This window comes from Hydra vulgaris, chromosome 02 (genome assembly GCF_038396675.1).
Source record: "Hydra vulgaris chromosome 02, alternate assembly HydraT2T_AEP".
Classification (NCBI taxonomy): domain Eukaryota; kingdom Metazoa; phylum Cnidaria; class Hydrozoa; order Anthoathecata; family Hydridae; genus Hydra; species Hydra vulgaris.
In genome coordinates this window covers 12,313,054-12,329,505 of record NC_088921.1, presented here as the reverse complement: position 1 = coordinate 12,329,505, position 16,452 = coordinate 12,313,054, and the positions used below count along the sequence as shown (strand labels likewise).

At 28.4% G+C, this 16,452-nt stretch overlaps 1 protein-coding gene across 1 annotated transcript in view; it reads right to left on the bottom strand.

Annotated features, from left to right (window-relative positions):
- LOC100214108 (homeobox-like protein HDP1) overlaps nucleotides 1–15,925 on the bottom strand; it is a 29,153-nt gene extending 13,228 nt beyond the window's left edge. The window contains exons 1-7 of the mRNA XM_065790153.1: nucleotides 15,907–15,925; nucleotides 15,401–15,457; nucleotides 14,815–15,327; nucleotides 14,659–14,706; nucleotides 9,974–10,105; nucleotides 348–389; nucleotides 78–242 (exon numbers count right to left, since the gene is read on the bottom strand). Coding sequence (XP_065646225.1) covers nucleotides 78–242; nucleotides 348–389; nucleotides 9,974–10,105; nucleotides 14,659–14,706; nucleotides 14,815–15,327; nucleotides 15,401–15,457; nucleotide 15,907 — 958 coding nt within the window. The 5' untranslated portion in view covers nucleotides 15,908–15,925. The remainder of the gene's footprint in view (nucleotides 1–77; nucleotides 243–347; nucleotides 390–9,973; nucleotides 10,106–14,658; nucleotides 14,707–14,814; nucleotides 15,328–15,400; nucleotides 15,458–15,906) is intronic.
- Between the last annotated feature and the right edge of the window lie 527 nt (nucleotides 15,926–16,452).

Here is a 16,452-nt window from a genome sequence, read left to right as displayed (position 1 = left end):
AAAAAATTAATAATATATTAAATAAAAAAAGTTTACATTTTAATTTTTTAAAGAAAATAACAACACTCTCATCACACCTTGGTCCTCAAAAAGCTGCTGATGTTGTCTTACATCCATTTCATTATTTGGAACTCGTTGGTTTTCGTAAACGCCAAGTGGTTCACCACCTGCTCCCATTCCAGTAGGAACACCATTTACATCACTGCCAAAACCTGTAAGCCCCCCATCCTGTTCACTTTCAGCTGAAAGAATAAAAGAAGTTAAACATTTTATAGCAAGGTAGGTATTTTGAAAATGATATAAAATAGAAAAAAACAGAAAAAATTTACATTTGAACATTTTTATACCTAAAGAACTTTCTTCATTTTCTTTTTGAGGTGTATCTAAAACTAAAAAAATTAATGTAACCAAGGTAACCAAAAGTAACAAAATATTTGTTGTTAAAACACAAACTTTAATTTATTTTATTTTTTATTACCAATTTCATTATTTATTATGCAATTTCATTTTTCATTATGCAATATCATTTTTCATTATGTATTTCACATTAATCAAATAATTATAACAAGCCTTCAATTAAATTTTTGAAATAACATGCATATATTATGTATAAAACATGTATTATGAATATAACATGTATACAGTATGCATCATCAAACAGGAGACACCTCAAAAGTATAATTTTCCAATTTTTTTATGCAAATTATTTAACAGACCATCACAGACAAATCATGTAAAGCAGAAAAGAACTCACAAGATCCAAAATCGCAACAAAGAATTTCTTGAAAAAGTCAAGATGCAAATCCCTTTATATAAATCCCTTTTGCAACAAAACATTTTGCTATTAGCTTATTTTTGTGCTAAGTATACATACATACATACATACATACATATATATATATATATATATATATATATATATATATATATATATATATATATACATATATATATTATATTAGGGTGGTCCTTAAAACAACTTTTTTGAAAAAAATCTGCTCCCACCCCTTAAATGTGTTCTATATAATACGAAAACACTAGGTTTAAATTTTTTTTGAAAAAAACATATTTATAGAGGTCCCCCAAGACCCTTTAATATTTAACGGGTCCCTAATATTTTCAAAAAAAAAGTTTCTCAAAAATAGGTCAACCTGGTACTCAAATGAAGCGCAATTATATAAAAATTTCAAAAATAATATTCATTTTGAAAAATAAATTTGAAGTTTAAACTTATTTATCACAATTATCATGAAAAATTCACTTATTTCATTTTTTGCTAAAAAACAAGATTTTTATGTAGTAAAACCTAAAATAACTATATTATTTCAAAATGAATGTTATTTTTGAAATTTTTATATAATTTCGCTTCATTTGAGTACCAGGTTGACCTATTTTCGAGAAACTTTTTTTTTTTAAATATTAGGGACCCGTTAAATATTAAAGGGTTTTGGGGGACCTCTAAAAATATTTTTTATTCAACAAAATTTTAAACCTAGTGTTTTTGTATTATATAGAACACATTTAAAGGGTGGGAGCAGATTTTTTTCAAAAAAATTGTTTTTAGGGACACCCTAAATATATATATATATATACATATATATATATATATATATATATACATATATATATATATACATATATATATATATATACATATATATATATATATATATATATATATATATATATATATATATATATATATAAATATATATATATATAAATATATATATATATATATATATATATATATATATATATATATATACATATAGTTCTCTAGTTTGTTGCATTTGGCAGTACGGAAGAAAAAAAATCATTCTTATACCAACAAATACGTCACTTTTAATTACTTTTGACTTTCGTCCAATAACAGAAAGAAAAAACCATTAATTTAATTACAAATTATTCGTTTAAAAAAAAACACGCAAAAACGCAAATTTAATTGACCAGAATGTTTTTAAAAACATTCTGAATGTTTTTAAAACATTCTGAATGTTTTTAAAACATTCTGAATGTTTTTAAAACATTCCGAATGTTTTTAAAACATTCTGAATGTTTTTAGCAATATAAAAAATGTTTTTATTTTTATTTTTTTTACTGTAAATCATGCGCAGAGTATTGCTATATAGACTATCTTATAGTATGCTATATCGACTATCTTATATCGCAACAAAGTGCTACTACATCGACTGAAAAATAGCCTGACTCACAACGGAGTGCTGCTACATCTACTATCTTTTAGCCTGACTCGCAAGGGAGTGCTGCTACATCGACTGAGGGTTTGATTGGGGCAGGCAGTCTATCAATTAATAAAAAAAAAAATTCCGGTCTTGCATTTTAATTTTTACTTTTTGTCAACAAAATACAGAAAAACTTTTTGACAACCAGTTAAGAGTTTATATATATACATATATATTTAAGTGTATGTATATATATATATATATATATATATATATATATATATATATATATATATATATATATATATATATATATATATATATATATATTTAAATATGTATACATATATAATTTTTGGCCACCGCTGTATACATATTTAAATATATATATTTAAATATGTATACAGCGGTGGCCAAAAATTAAAGACCATTATAATTATTATAATTAAAAATTAAAGACCATTATAATATGTATTTGGCGGTGGCCAAAAATTAAAGACCTTAGTATAATTTTATTTTGGAAAAAGGTATCAAAAAAAGAAAAACATTTTTAGGAAGAATTTTTATTGTATTTTATATTTATTATAAAAGAATTTATAATTTTTTTACAAAATAATGTTAAAAAATTAAAAAACGGACTAGTAAAAAATATAAATGGGAAAAAAAATTGGACAAAATTTTAAGACTAGTTTCAAAAATATTTCAAAAAGCAATAAAAAAATAATTTAGAAACGTGTTGTTCCTCCATTTGTTTTCAAACACTCTTGTACTCGTTCTGGCATTGAATTCATTAAAGTTTTGATTACTTCATCAGGCACATTTTTTAAATGATGAGAGATAGAAGATTTCAAATATTCCAAATTGTAAAGTTGTTATTTACCAAGCTTGTGATCAAGCCACGACCATAAATTCTCTATTGGATTCAAGTCTGGACTATTGGCAGGCCATGGAAGCACTTGAATTTTATTAGAATTGAACCAATCGCTAACAACATGCGCTTTATGACACGGCAAATTATCTTGCTGGAAAATAAATCCATCTTGCGGCTGCCATAAATCAATGCTAGGAATAAGCGAGTTTTCCAAAATTTCGATGTACCTTTCTTTGTTGAGTCTACCATCGAATAAATGAAAAACGCCAACTCCACAGGCACTCATACAGGCCCAAATGCTTATTGAACCACTGCCTTGTTTTGTTCGTTTCAAAATGCATGATTCATCGAACCGTTCGCTTGGAAGTCTACGCAACATTATGCAACCTTTTCTGTTGTCTACCTCAACGTTCATTTCATCACTAAAGACCACACGGCACCACTGATCTGTTGACCAATTTTTATGTAGTTTGCACCACTCTTTCTTGGCAAATTTTTGTTTTTTATTTAAGCGTGGTTTTTTTGCAGCAGCACGCCATAAATAATTTAAATTGTGGAAGACCCTTTGCACAGTTCTAGGGCTTGCTTTCAGACCATTTGACAGTGTCCATTTCGTAGACAAGTCTGTAGATGATGCTTGTCTGTTTTCTTTCATTAATCTCACTAACGAGCGAACATGACGATCATTAATTGACTGGGTCTCTTTGTATTGTTGAATTATGTTAATAATGCAAGAGTGAGACCTTCCGAGCTTTTCTGCTATTTGTCTGATGCTATAGCCTTCTTCTTTTAACAAGAGCCGCGTATCTGTCTTTTACTTCGATCTTTGTACGCATTTTTGCAATATTTTTATATCCTTATTGCAATTCAAAAAATAAATGTTTATTTGGTATCGAAACTCAGGTTTCGATATATATATATATATATATATATATATATATATATATATATATATATATATATATATATATATACAGGGTTGGACACGAATGGCATGTGATCACGCGCTATTGCTGACAACGCAAATGATTTTATTTTTTTGACAACTTGACCACAACATGTTTAGATAATTTTTAAACAACGTAAACTAGGAAGAAAATTAAAAAAATAATAATAATGAAAAAAAAAAAATTCCTTACAAAAAAGAAAATATATAAGCACTAAAATAAAACTCAAAATTGAAGTGAAAATTTTATTTTGTTACATTTTTAATTGCATTTAAAATAAATTACTTAAAATTTATCTTTTGAAACGTTTTATTAAAGTTACGCAAAACACTTTCACAAATTACTTCTAACGATTGTTTAATGAATGAACAAACTTTATTTAAATTATTAAAAAGTGTTATGTACATTATTTTTAAATTGTGTAAACATTTATTTTTTCGAAAAAGTTTCAAAAAAGAAAGAAAAATTGTTTAAAAAATTATTTTAGTCTATTTAAAATAGTAATTTTTAATCATTTTATGCTCTGATTAGTAAGTCAAGTTAAAAAAAAAAAAGTTTTAAACAATTCTTTGTAAAAATGGAAACAAAAATAATACAATTAAATTCATTCCGTTGCAACAAAAGATTTAATATAACTTATTCGTAATTTAAAGTAACTTTCAAAAGATTTTTCGAAAGACAAGGAAAAATAGTTTCAATCAAATTATATTTAAATAAACAAATTATATTTAAATTTATTATAAAAAAAACATGCCTACATAAAAAAAAATTAAGTATAACAATATTTGTTAATTTAAACAAAATACTTTTATTTTAAACAACCATTGGTGATAATGAGCACACCTTATTTAACCAACCAACTTGCAGCTCTATCTATCAATTGGCCAGGCCTAGGTCAAGGTAACCCATTCAGCTGCTTCTCAAAAGCTTGGTACTACAATACCACAACTAATAGCCACAGTCAGCATACTTCTCACCCGTGTATCTGTTCTTGAAAATGAAAATATTACTTTAAAAGCAAATCTTTTTCAACAGCCAAAGTCAGCATCTCCGAGCTTGACCACAACTCTTAACTGGCCAAGCGCAGTTAAGCACAGTTCAGAAGCCAATAAAGCAATTTTCACAGCAGTCAACGAAAATGCCAAAATTGTAGAAACGTAATCAAAAAGAGCTATAGTTGCTGGTCTTCCAAAATCCTCTGTCAATAATCAGAGGCAAATTTCAGTTTAAAGTATGCTCAAAAAACGTAACTATAATGTGCTTTTAAAGTTGTTGGGTATTTTACAAAAAAAGATCAACAATACCACCAGTTTAACTACAATAGCAGCTGAACCAAATAAATTGATCATCATTGAGTTTGACTCAAATGAGCACCTCAACGATCTCTTATCTAATGCAAAGCGACTTGCCTCAATAGACCAATTAAAATCTGTCTACATTCACCCAGACTGTACACCTCTCGAACAAGAAACATTCAATAACTTAAACAAAAAGCATGCTACCTAAAATGCAGAATTATTTGCAAAAGATTTACTTGACAAACCCTTTCGATTTGTCATCCGCAGTGAAAAAATAAAATGCATTGACACAAAACAATCAAAATCAATGGAAGAGAGAGGAACCCATTCTTTAAATGGAAATCAGCTTCTGAAGCCATTCAGTCACTTTCAGCATCTCACTAGTTCAACATTCTTTAACAAGGCTAGCTCTTCCATTAAATTATCTCTTCTTTCGTGCTTCTGCACCAATGCAACCTCCCTCAATCCAATAAAATTCAACGAACTGTCCTTACTTGCAAAAAACAACTCTTTTGATATTATTATTATCACTGAGACATAGTTCAATGACCAATCAATTCGCTCTCTTCCGAACTACAACCTCTATCGTTCAGACCGTCGCAACCAAATTGGAGGATGTGTAGCTATATACACAAACAATAAAATCATCTCAAACCAAATAGAGGAACCCTTACTACACAAAGATTTTATTCATTACTATTCAGAACAATTATCAGTAGAAAATTGCAAATTAAGTTAATAGCTTATTTGGTACTTGTCAGTACCAACAAATTCGTTAGAACTGATGAGTGGAGAGATTAGCATTAACTATGCAAGTGCTTTTTCTGCCAACAATGATGCTGGTTGTTTGAGAAATGACTTTTGTGTCTTTTTCAAAATTGTACCTTGTTTTGGATATGAAATCAAAATTTCTGGCAGCTGAAACCTTTTTTCTTTTTTCCTCAGCTTCATTGCTGTAGCCACACTTAGCTCTTTGCTACTTTGACTCTAGTAGATGTTGCTGAAAGTTTTTTTTGGTTAGCTAGGCCTGATTTTTGTGATATTCTGTTGAAAGTAATTTGACACACTTTAAAATATAGTATCAGTAAATTCATAGTTTTTACTTATCTAAATAGAGTAGGTATCCATGAAGTGCCAATGCCTTCTTGTTTCAAACCATTTTTTCAAATGTTTGATAAAAGCTTGTCATTTTAATTTTTAAACACTTTGATGCAACATCAGACAATCTAGCGCTGCTTTTTTTTTTTAATAACTCATCATTCCAATGAACCTAAAATTTCTAGGGGTTTGCACGCTAATTTTATAAAGAACCATCAAGGAAATCTAAGTAGCCATTTTGTAAAAAAGAAGAAATAATAAAGAAATAATAATGCAATAAAAATTACATAAAACTGGTCGAACTAAAGTTTCTGAATGAAACTCTGCTCCTTGGCTGCATTCATAGACCTCCATCCTCAGGTATCAAAGCCTACTCAGAGATTTCAAGTCCTATTTTCCATGCAAAAACTTTAGTATCAACCAAAATATACAATGGTATCATCATTGCCGGAGATTTCAATTTCCCAGAGATTACTTGGACTTCCAATTTAGTCTTTTCCTCTAGTAAAATTGGTCTCAGTTCTTCATTTGTCTCTCTTTTTCAAGATTGTCATCTTCACCAAATGACTCTCCATATCGTGCTAGCGAAATCAACATGGGTCCTCCACTTGGTTCGTCTGATCAATATCATTGCTCTATCACATGGCATTACAAACTGGCTTCCAGCGTAAAATTATCACATTTCAACAGCTCTAAATTTATATACAAGCTTGGTAACAACGAATAAAATCAACAAAGAATTCAATTCCAGGTTGACTGGTCATCTATTTTTAAGGACTTACACATAAAACAATGTTACCAACTTTGGCTCAACAAATACAATGAATGTTGTCTTCAATTAATCCCTCGCTCCAGAATTGATCCATCAAACTACAGACCAATATCCCTCACCTCGATTCCGTGTAAAATAATAGAGAAACTAGTTAAGTAGGCAATCATGCAGCATCTAAAATCAAACAATCTTTTATCAAATAGTCAACATGGATTTTTAGAGAAAAAAGCAAGCATTACAAATCTCCTTGAAACAATGGACTTCTTGACTGGAAATATAGCCAGAAAGCTACCAGTTGATATCCCACATCAATGAATGCTTTACAAATTAAAAATGTATGGAATCGAAGGCAATCTTCTCAATTAGACAAAAGCTTTTTTCTACTCAACAGGTTTCAACAAGTCATCCTTGGTGACACTCAATACACTCAATCAAATTGGTTACCTGTGACAAGTGGAGTTCCGCAAGGATCAGTCTTGGGTCCAATTTTATTTGTCATTTTCATCAATGATCTGTCAGATGTAATAAGCAAAGAAAACAGTTGAAATATCTACGCTGATGACACTAAAATCTTAAACATTGTCAACTCACTTGCTGCTCAACTTCAACTCCAATCAGATATTGACCAAATTGTTCATTGGACTTAATCTTGCCTCATGGAGCTAAACGCAAAGAAATGCAAGGTCACTTTGGCCAAAAAATTAACTCCTTTCAAGTACTCAATGGAGGAATTAGGCCCTTGTTCAATAACGACTGGAACTACATTGGAAGCAACCACCTCTGAGCGTGACTTCAAATTACCAATGATCTTAAAGTAGAAACCCAATCCATCATTGCCTCATGTAAAGCAAATTAAATGCTAGGCATCCTAAAACACACTTTCCAATTTCGTGATGCTTCTTTATGAAAACAACTCTACTCCACCTATATTCGCCCTTTACTTGATTTTGCAAATTCCAGCTTGGAACCTCATTTGGTGAAGGATGAACAAACTATTGAATTAATACAGGGCAGAGCCACAAAAATCCCAGACAAACTGGAAAAGTTAGACTATAAATTCATATGTTTACAACTTGGCCTATCTTCTTTAATTGAACATTGTAAACGAGGTGACCTCATCCAAAAACATAAAATTATTCCACCAAGAGCAAATCACAGAGAAAGACTTCACTGTGAAAAGTACAGCTACATTTTAGCTCCTTTCCACTTTTTTAACAATTGTATTGCCAATGCATAGAACATGTTACCAGATAAAGTAATCGGTCCTCCAACTGTCAACAGTTTTAAAGCGAGCCTCAATAAGCTCTAATGTTACTCAACTTGCAGCTTCCTTATTAAAAGTTGCAATATGAGCTTTACAAAAACTAACTGTAATCTGACAATCAATGATTTGTACTTAGTCAATTATTTTTACTCTTGATGTAACAAATATATACTACTATATGCTCTACTTGGAGTTTCATCACAAGCCATAAACAATGAATTGGTTTTAGTTCATGGTGACCAAGCTCCAAAATATAGTACAGTTGCCAAGTGGGCTACTTTATTTAAAGATGGTAGAGAGAGAGTCTCGAAGATGATCCTTGCTCAGGGCACCCTCAAACCACATATACAGCTGAGAATATTGATTGTGTGCGAGCCATTATTGAAGAAAATCCACATGCAACACATGATATAATTGAAGCCCTGACATAGATTAATCGTTTTACAATCAACGAAATCATCTTCATCAAACTTAAAAAAAGAAAATTAACATCACGTTGGATACCCCACAAGTTAATAGATCAAAATTGCAAGAATAAAGTTTAGGCATGTCTAGAAAATTTAGCCCTTTTCGGAAACAGCCCATGGAGACTATGTGATATTATTACAGGGAATGAGTCGTGGTTTTATTTGAGACAAGTTGGACACAAGTCAGCTAACACTAGTTGGGTCGGTGAAGGTGAAAGTCCAAGAACTATAATAAGATGCAACAGGTTACTTCTTCAAACAACAGGTGTTATTCATTTGGGTTATATTAAAAAGGGAGACACCATTACTAGCAAATATTATATATAAAAATTGTTTGAAACCTCTTATATGCGAAATAAATAAACAAAGACCTAAAACAGGCACTCAAAATTTCAAACTTCTCCATGATAATGCTCAATCCCATGTAACTCAAACAGTTACAAATTGTCTAAGCCAAGCTGGAATTACAATAATTCGCCACCCACCATACTTACCAGACATAGCTCCATCCGATTATTGGCTATTCAACTTGATAAAAAAAAATCTTGATGACGATACTGACATCGAAAGTAAAAAAACTCCCATTACGAAGCTACTTCAAAGTATACCCAAAGAAGAGTATAAAAAAACGTTTGACAAGTGGCTTGAAAGGATACAACTTTGTATAGATAATGATAGACATTATTTTGAACATTTAATAAAATAAAATTAAAAAAAAGTCTTTTTTTTTCATAGGGGAGTTCTACGAACTTTCCTAACGACCTAAGTATATATATATGCGGCATATATATATATATATATATATATATATATATATATATATATATATATATATATATATATATATATATATATTTTTTTTAAGTTGTTTTATTTTTATTATTGCAGTTAATCCTTTACAACAAAAAAAAATTTTTTATAACAAAATATTTTCCTCATTATAATTTTATTAGCCATGGTTAACACCGCACAAATAAAATAATTATCATTAAACCATACCTTCAAATAAATAAAACTTTTATTGTATTTTTAACTGAACGATTAAATAGAAAAAAATATATAAACATCCTTACCTTGTTTTTTAGTTGCTTTATCACCAACTCCACTGGGATCACTTGACTTTGATAAAAGCTTTTCTTTATCTACTTTTTTACTTTGCTGTAAAAAGTGTTTATGATTAATTGTCTTTAATTTAGTCGTTTTTTCTAAAAAAAAAAAATTCAGTAAATGTTCTTCTTTTTTATAACCATTATTTCAACATTTTTTTTATAATTTCGTAAAAGCATGTAAAAATTCATTTTAATTTTTATAAAATTATTTATAAAAAAAAAGCATTTATAATTAACAATTTTTTTTTTAAATATTTTTCCTAAAAACAATTGGGCGCTACTGCAGTTTCTCTCCCCCCCTCCCTTTTTATTTATTTTTATTGCTGATTATGATAGAGAATTTTATGCTGATTAAGAATAGTATAAAAACATAGGTCGGAAAACCAACAAAAAGTGCTCTAATTTGCTGTTGAAGTTTAAAAAATTACACTAAAATTACGCTAATTTTCGCCATTTTTTCATACTCGGTTATAAATAAAATTCTTTTCAACGATAAATGTAAAAAAGCCTGGTTTCTATCAAAAATGTAAAGCAAAACTTTTGAAAAATGCTGAGCGCATTATTTTCTAATTTATCTCTGGTCCATACCCTAACCCTGCACAGTGGTCAAAAGTGACATTTTCTAGCTAAAACCTCTAAAACCAAAATTTTTTTATTTTTTTTAATTAGAAACAATTTATTATATTGAAAAACATAATTTGTGGAAAAAATAACATTTGTTTTTTAAAAACTTCAAATTTTATTACATAATTACGCAAATTATTAAAAAACTCATTTATTTTCCATTTATAAAAAATTCCGTTTTTACCCAACAAAATTAACAACAAGGATATTATTTAAATTTATGTTTTACGCAGAGTATTCTATCGTTGGCTCTTGCAATAGTTCAAGTACACCAGATGGTAGACTTTTTTTTTGTTATGTATCTTCTTTCTTAATGTGCAAATTAAAGGATCAGATGCACATAAAAGGCGATGAAAAAGGTCTATATTGTTTTTTTTCCGATTGCATTTTCTTGTAAAATTTTCACTAAAAATCTTAAAAACCTTATTGGTAGCCTCTTGAGCCTTTTCAGAAAACATACCAGAAAACATAATAACATTCAGAAAACATAATGGAAGAGTAAATAGCTCTATGACTACATAGCCATGAAACAAAATCTTATGAAGTGTTTGGGTCATAGGATACCAAGGGTACAGGAATACATAGAGCGAAGCAGTTTCCCAACAGAATGTTTTAAATTTGGATGAGTTAATTTCATAACCACTTGATATTGTGGCCAGAATAATATGAAGCCTTTTCATAAGATCTACATCGATGTTCATTATACTAGCTGAGACATCGTATTGCTGAAAAAATCGCCTAGCTGTGTTGCCATCGTTTGATGTACCTGCCCCACCTATTCTCGGTTGGTCTATGACAAGACCTATCCTTGTTGGAAATTCAGCACAGACTTTAAGCTTTCTCAGTTTAAAAATATTTTTTTCGTCTTGATTTCTAGCCTGCCACTTCATAATCGGCATCTTATAAGAGATATGGAGCATACATTCTAAAAACCTTATCCAAGCATGCAAAGTTGAAACGCCATGTTTTATATTGCCTTCTAAAGTTTTTTTTTGAACAACTAAAGATAAATTGTTCATTTCAATTGAAGATGCACCACACACTGAACAGCATTGGTATGAGTTGGTTGCTGTGGAAATAATAGTTTGAATTTTTCCATCTATCATTGTTAAATTTACAATATGTTGTATTTCAACTTCCTTTGTTGTACCGTCCTCCAATGAAACAGGTACAACAGATAATGTTATCTCTTTAATAAAAGCCATAATTGACTCATATTCTGCAAGAATTACTTCATTTGATTCTTTTCTATATTTAAATCTCAGAGGTCTGCAGTAATTAGTTGACGATGGTTTCGGATTTCTCCAAACAACCTGTTTTTTGTCATCTTTGAAACAATAAAGTTCTAGAGGAACCAAGCAAGTTATGAAAAGTGATTCATCTGTATGAAGTTCACTAGAAACATCTGACAGTTGTTTATAAACAGATTGTCCTGTTGCACCATCAAAACCAGCATTGTATATTATAAATAGTTTAGTACAATCTTTAAGCACAGGTGAATTTAACACAACACTATAAGCTGAACATATTCTTGATGCAGTATGAAAAAGAAGAGCTTGTAATGGAACCTCTGCAGAGTAGTCACTGACCTGAATGTTTTCAGGGTAGCATTTATTTTTAGCCTCTTTTACAATATGATAGGATGGGTATAGAGAGCTGAATGGAAGAGCATTGTTTCTTAAATGCTGATAAGTTTCTTTGGATAAATTAGCATCTAAGACTAGCGCTAATGATTATTCTGAAGTAAGTGATTCTGTCGATAATTCTTTGTTGTATATTTTTTTAACCACTTTTGCTTCTATAAACCTTTTATCCCTTTTCAAACTTTTACTTGCTGCATATAAAAGTTCGTTTAAATTATATTTACTCAAAAACTCTTTCATTATGCGATCTTTAGTTCTCACAGACGCATCTTTAAACAAAATCGAAGGGCGTCCACCTTAAAGTATAATATTATTTTATCAATTATTGAATCGTCGTAATAATAATACAAATAAATTATACACATTATAATAAATTTACACATAGTTAAAGTAAACATACCACAGGTTTTTGTTTCGTTTTTTTTTTTTTTACAGTAAAATATAGTTTGGTTTAACCAAACTTTATATCTTTTTTCAAATACTGCACTTGTTCAATTCAATTTTTTCCACTATTTTTTAGCTTGGTAAATGAATTTCGAAATAATTGACAAGTTATCATTAGATTCTTCAAAATTGCTTTGGGAAACAAAACTCAAAATCTTTGCATGTAAATCATCATTTTGCAGTAAATTATTTTCCATTATATAATTCATAAGACATCTCCTATCCATTTTTAAGAGATTGTCTGTTCAATAAAATACTTTTAATTTGAAAGAAAGTAATTTAAAATGTTTTTAATAAAGTAATTTTTTTACGAGCAGTAACTGTGAAAATCAGTTCCTTTCCTTTATTTCTCATTGGTTGTTATCGTGTTTTTTATCAATTACATATAATTTTATTGTTTTCGGAAATTATAAAATAAATAATAAATATTATGTCCCAAACTTGTACTACGTAGAAGTATATAATTCATATTTTATCAGTCTCTGAGTTTTTATTACTTTAAAACGGTAGCATAAAAAATTAGGAATAATGGTTTCAATGCGATCTAAATGTTCATTGAGCAAATACGAGGAAGTTACTGGAAAGCAATTAAAAAATACAAAAATATTTAATTTTAAACTTATGTCTTTAATAAAAATTATCATAAAGTCAAACAGTTTTTAAATTTCAAATCTTCTTAAATTTTTTGTTACCAATCAAAAACGCATTAACAAGAAACGTGGACGTAGTTAATTGAATTTAAAAGTGTATTCGTTTAGGCAGCTATAGGCAGCCAATTTTTATACCACAAGTTCACTGTCATATTGGTATTCAATTATATATCATTTTAAGCGGTTGATACAGGTTGATCCGATGGTTTTAAATGATATTTTAAAAAAAAATAAAAACTTATAACTCAAAATTATTGATGTTTGCGTTGTTGAAAATATTTATATAAAATGCAAAAAATGTTTTATTTTTTATGTGATTTAAATATTAACATAATACTATGTAAGTCATTTATAAGTTAAAAAATAAACTTAAACTTCTTTAAAATAAGAAATTAAAGTTTTCAAAAGATGTAAAAAAATAAAATTTTCACACTTTTTTGTTGTTATTGATAAAAAGTATTTAAGGAAATATTTAAACAACAAATATGGCATTTTATTGAAAAATTATTTTTTAATAAAATATAATTTCTGGCTTATTAATATATTGAGCAAAATTTGCCTTTTTCAAAATTTCAAAATTTAAAAACTTTTTTGTATGGTTTTGCCAGCTTCTAACCCACTGTGCCCTGTCTCAAATCATGTATGTTTAATCGCGCCAATCCCTATTTATCAGTCGATGTATGTGCATTTAGTTGTGCCAGTCCCTATCTGTCAGTCGATGTATGTGCATTTAGTTGTGCCAATCCATATTTGTCAGTCGATGTATCTACATTCAATCGCGCCAATCTCTATTTTTCAGTCAATGCATGTACATTTAATTGCGCCAATCCCTATTTGTCAGTCGATTTATGTACATTTAAAAAGCAAAAACTTAAATTAATTTTTAAAAAAATAATTAAAAATATATAAAATATATATAATATAACAAAACTTTTTAATTTAACTTGAATATAATTTAATTTTGACGACAATAAAAACCGGGTTGCGTAATCAAAAAAAGATTTTCTGAGCGATTGATTTCAAAATGTAAACTTTGAGGTAAAACGTTTTAAAAAGATAGCAAATATTAGCGTTTTTTAGTTTAATTTTTTAAACTTCAACAGCGAATTAGAGCACTTTTTGTTGGTTTTCAGACCTATGTTTTTATAAGATTCTTAATCAGCAAAGTCTCTATCATAATCAGCAATAAAAAAAAGGGGGGGGGGGGAGAAATTGCAGTAGCGCCCAAGTTTATCTTTAAACACTTTAGTAAAAAAATGAACGAAAACTTCTAGGGTTTTTTTCTTACCTGATTTATTTTTAGAAGATTTGCTATTAGTGTTTTTATGAGCATGGCCTAAACAAAAATGTAAATAACATATTAAGAATCATTAAATATTTTAAGGTAAAAATAAAAAAATAATATAATGTTGCAAAAATATGATTTAAAAAAAAAAGTACTGACCCATTTTTAAGATTACAGATCGCCGAAATAAAGTAAGAAAGTTATCTAGCATTGCATGGTTTAAATTCATTTGATTAATTTCACTTTTTTCATTTAAGTTATTATTCACTTTAGAAATAGAAGTTTTTTTTGTTATTTGTAAAATGTCTTTATTTTGTAATGTATTATTTTTAGTTTTGTTTGTTTCATTTTTTATGGGAGCACTGTGAGCATTAACAACTTGCAAACTTGTGTCAGTTGTACTCCCTTCTCCTGATGAAACCGAAAACTCACTATCAACATCTTTACCAAATGATTTTGGTATTTGATCTTTATTACCAACTTTTTGGTGTGTATCAGATATGTCTACAAATGTTTCTGGAGATAATGGTTCTATAGTTTTAAGATTATGACTTTTTTGACTCTGTTGTTCAAGAGTTCTTTTGTTTGGCTTATTCAAATTAAAGCGTCTTGTCACAGTTAGCAAAGGGTCTCGTTCAAGAAATTTGGCAATATTAGCACAACTTATGTGAGCTATCAAAAGAAATATTGAAAGTACAAATTAAATAAACTAAACACTTGAAAAATAAAAACAAAAATTACTTACAAAAAAAGAGCGTTATGACAAGTAGAATGCTGATTTGAAAATATATTCTTCTTACCACTGAAAAAAAAACAATCAGGAATTGGTCTGGTTGAAGATTTGGTCATGGTTTTAAATAAAAAAAATTTCTTAACAATATAAAAATTACAAAAATATATTCAAAACCTATAAATAAAAAAAAGATCAGCAATAGAGATCAACAAAATTAAAATTTTTAAAAAATTATGATAAAACATTCATGTGCTTCCAACATAAGGCTTTTTAATCTACCCACTTTGAACTTATGCTTGGCCTTTCTAAGTATGTACTTTCTACCTAAGTAGTTGCTACCTACTTGTAACCTGACAAAATTCAACTAAGCAATAAAATAAAAACATTTTACAAATTTTATTTTTTATTTAAAAAAGTATTAAACAGAGTTTTTAAAGAAAACATTTGATTTTTGATTTTTATAATTATAAAACATTTTATGTAACAAGTTTTAATATATTCAATATATTAAAACTTACTAATATAATATTGGTAATTGTTAAAAGATTTTAACCCAGAGAATGAAAAAAAAAAAAAATTCAAAAAGTTAAAAACTAAATTTTCTAAGACATTCTAATAGATAAAAGATTTACACCATGGCTGTTTAATTGTTTGTTTTGTTTAATTGGCTGAAATTGTTGTAATTGTTTAATCGGATGTTTAATTGAAATAATGCTTTTTGGCAAGAAAACATAAGATAAAAATTCTTTTTGACGATAATTATCAAAATAATCCTGATAAATTTGCAATTTTGTCATTTCGCTTATTATTTAAAGCGTGAGGGGGATGTCAACAAATGCTTATGTAAAACGCGAACATTTGATGACATCCATACACTTTAAATTATAAGCGATATAAAAAAATTTAGTTTTAAGTTTGAAATATTAGTGCACATGTTTTCCATAAACCGTTTTTTTTCAAATAATTTATTTTTAAACCAAATAGTATGACACATTAAAATAAACAACTCTAAAAACATTATAAATATTAACTCATATTCTTGAGAAATCTTTAAATACAAACTT